At 36.0% G+C, this 3,898-nt stretch overlaps 1 protein-coding gene across 1 annotated transcript; it reads left to right on the top strand.

The window, feature by feature from the left end:
* Positions 1–945: 945 nt before the first annotated feature.
* On the top strand, positions 946–3,627 carry LOC100267201 (serine/threonine-protein kinase ATG1c-like). The gene is given in 5 exon segments (XM_059741245.1): positions 946–1,359; positions 1,474–1,841; positions 2,853–2,971; positions 3,293–3,418; positions 3,498–3,627. Coding segments are annotated over 5 exon segments (1,152 nt in total). The 5' UTR covers positions 946–950.
* Positions 3,628–3,898: the final 271 nt, after the last annotated feature.

Here is a 3,898-nt window from a genome sequence, read left to right as displayed (position 1 = left end):
AACATTGTGTGGTTCACCACTGTACATGGCGCCAAAGATAATGCAACTTCAGAAATATGACGCAAAGGTGATATTTACTTTCTTCATCTGTAAGAATCCATCTATTTTCTTGCATAACCTTCTCTGATTAACTTGAACCAAATATGCAGGCAGATCTCTAGAGTGTTGGTGCCATTCTCTTTCAACTTGTGACTGGAAGAACACCATTTACAGGAAACAATCATATACAAGTATTTTTTCTTTTTCTTTTTTTTAGCACATCTGCAATAATCATTTGTAGTGGTTGGGTTTTCAACTTGGTTTAATTATTGATTCTTCTTGTGTTTAATTTAAGTAGTAATAATTCTCTAGCTATGTTTAATTTGTCTTTCTTTGTGCCCTTAACTTTTCCTTGATTAACTTTTTGTCTTGTTTCTTGACCAGTTGCTCCAAAACATTGTTAAATATAGTGAATTGCATTTCCCTCCTGATAATAATGATTTGAGTGCTGACTGCAAAGATTTGTGTCAGAAATTGTTGCGCCGCAATCCTGGTATTTCACATAATTTAGCTCGAAACTGGCATCATTTATATATATATATATATGTGTGTGTGTGTGTGTGTGTGTGTGTGTGTGTGTGTTTTATTGGGGAAACCTATTTGTTGCTAGGAATTCTTAATGGCACCAAGTGAAAAGCCTAAAACAGCTAAAGATGATACAAAAGTGAAACATATATGATATCTGATTGTGCCAAAAAGAAATCACTGTAGTTCTAATACTAAAGGCTTATTGAGGTTTAATAGCTCTTTGATCCTTCTATGTCCTTGTATATGCAGTGGAACGACTAACATTTGAAGAGTTTTTTAACCACCCATTCCTTTCTCAAAAGCAACCAAATGAAGCGTTAAGGTAAAGGAGAAATTTTTTTACTCTTCTCGATCTTGGCATATGATATTTTCATTCTTTACTCATGTTAAAATCCTTCGTGCCATGCAATAGTAGGAGATCATCAAGAATAATTGACGGGTTTCCTTTGTCTGAATGCAATTCTGTGAGAAAGACAGAGGCAAGTTCTCAAGAGGATTGTATGTCTTTTCCTCTAGATGATGATTCTAGTGGTGCTGAAGGGAGCCCATCATTTTTGAGGAAGAGGTCCTCAATGAAGTCTACCTATGGATTTTCTCCTGATAAAAAAGTTGATATAAGGGAAACAATATTTAACACTCCCAACAACATGGATCTTGCTTCTAAATACAGCAGTGCATCATATAAACCAGAAATTACTAGCTTTAGGATTGACAGTCTTAGGCCTTCAGATGAGAATGTCAAAGAACCTCTAAAATCCATGGAACAAAGACCAATGAGAAGTTGTTCAAGAGGTACCAAAGTTTTCAATAATATTTCATTGCTCATTTTAATATTCTATTATCTAAAAAAACGTGTTGCTAAAATTTATGTTATTTTTTATTATCTTATTTGTATGGATTCCACAGTTGTGGATTCATAGGAGGAGTTGGTTGATTAGGATTATGTTTTTGTATCTGGACCCCCAATGGATGTGTCATCTTCCTCGGCTATTGCTTCCAAGCCAAGTCATTCACAATGCAAATTAGGGAGTGCCCCTCTAACATCTGTAAATATGAAGACCAAATCAAGTGCACCAATGCCAATTGCTGGTGTAGGAATCACTAACACATGTTATACTAGAAGCTTGGAAAGTCATAGCTCGGCACCTTCTGAGACTTCACAAGGATCCATGGATATAGGAGATGCTTTAGAGCGACCATCAACTCACTGCATAACAAGGATTAAGTCATTGCAGCAATGTGCATCTATCATCACTGAATTGGTAAATGAGAAGGTAACTTATCAATCCTACTTTAGAAATCAACTCTCCTTATTTTGTCCTATAATAAATTATTTTGTTGGTTAAAAGTGCAAGCATGGTTTCTGGGTGGCGCTGGACTAAATCTGCCCCAATACTGAATAACTCTAAATCACTTGTTCTAATTTGTTTCTCCTGTAGGTCTTTTTAATTTATGATATTGTATAGGAATCATCAGCTAAATAACCATTGACCAATCATTGTAGAGCCACAATCCTGGCTCCATATAAATGGATTGGGATCCCCATAAGCTTTGGTGTGACTTAGTATCTGAGGTTAAAACTTTTCTTGCCTAATTGGAAGTGATCAGTATATTTAGCATCGACAAATTTTGTTTCTTGTTTAAAACATGAAAATTTTTGTGTTAAGAACAATGTGTCAAGTAAATTCATAGATGTAATGTCTCATGATAGAGTAGTATTTGAGAGCTCATTTCCATATAAACATTAACTTATTATTGATTCCTGGTCTCTGTATGTGTGCCACATGCATACTGGTTTGTGGTAGACTCACCTTGTGGTATGTTTTACAGTACCATGTATTATTTCTGTTGATACAAATTTTTTTTAAACTAACAATTTGTATATCTTTAAATGACTACATTGTCTCTTTTTCATCAAAAAGATTGAGGCATGCCCATCATTACCACCTGAAGTATATTGAAACAAGTCAACAACACTCCTACATGCTTCCTTGATCCAGTGTGTGCCTAGTTTAGTTTTAACATATTGTTACTGCCATAATGTCACTGCAAACTCCATTTCGCTACACATTGACTTTTCTATGTTTGCCAACGAACTGTTTTTGATCATATGTTTCTGCCTTGCATCATTCAATAAGGACATTCTTTTTTGGTGCATTTTTTTATTAGAAAACAGGGAGTTCTGGTTTTGATGGCATTTTTGGCTATGGCAGGTTAAAAAAATGGGATCAGTTAGGAGGTCAATTGATGTTGCAAGTTTTAAGAATTATGAAGAATTATGCTAGGCAATTAAATGCATGTTTGGACTTGAAGGTGTGCTCAACGACCAGAAAGGCTCAAGTTGGAAAATGGTGTATGTGGATTATGAGAATGATGTACTTCTTGTTGGGGATGATCCTCAGAAGTAAGTTCTGTTCTGTTGTTTTGTGCATGCATACACTGATAGAACCCAGATCTACTGAACCCCCACTATACCATTATAGTAACTAGACCAATACATTATCATAGTAAAATTAAGTAGAAATAAAGTCAGTATATACCTACATTTTTAGGATCATTTTGCTGGCATTCTGGTGGGGACTGTTTATAGTTCACTTTCTTGCTATATCTTGCTTTCACAGCTTATGTTTTTAGTAGTTTCTGTTTTCATTTGGAACAACTAGCACTATGGATTCGATTCTGTAGTTAGACATATTTCTAATGCTTATCAATGTTCCTCTGCCAGTGAGTTTGTTGGTTGTGTCCGCTGCATTAGAATTTTGTCGCCTTCTGAAGTTCAGCAGATGAGTGAAGAGGGCATGCAGCTTCTCAATAGCACAACAATTGAAGGGATTAATGATTCTATCAAAAGGTGACCACCCTTAGGATAGCCCCACTCGATTTGCCATTGAATATCTGATCACTTGCTGCTGGTTGTTCCAATGGTGAAGATGGAAACCTTGGCTTCATCAGGGGCTCATCATCAATCCTGGCAACCTTGGGTGTACACAGCCTCAAGCCAGGCTTAGGCAATCTGGGTGTCGAAATGCAAATGGCTCTAGCTTAGGCCTTTTGTTTTAGCTTTTGTTTGGTTAAATTTGGAATGTAGTGTATGAATTATAAATGCAATTCTACATGTGAAACTAGAATAGAAACCCTTTTAGTAGATGTAATGCTATGGAGGATGATGTACGACTGTCAGAAATTAAATCAGTTGATATTTCTGCCAGAGTAATTACTTCCTTCATTTGACAAAGTTCTTAAATTAAACTGGGTATCTCTGTTTAGTTCATAAGGGCTTCGATGGTGGCTCTATAGAAGAGGGCAATATGTGTAGGTGAAACCAGGTTGC

This window comes from Vitis vinifera, chromosome 2 (assembly GCF_030704535.1).
Source record: "Vitis vinifera cultivar Pinot Noir 40024 chromosome 2, ASM3070453v1".
Classification (NCBI taxonomy): domain Eukaryota; kingdom Viridiplantae; phylum Streptophyta; class Magnoliopsida; order Vitales; family Vitaceae; genus Vitis; species Vitis vinifera.
Note: the sequence above shows the minus strand (reverse complement) of the source record. Positions and strands in the feature narration are given on the sequence as shown.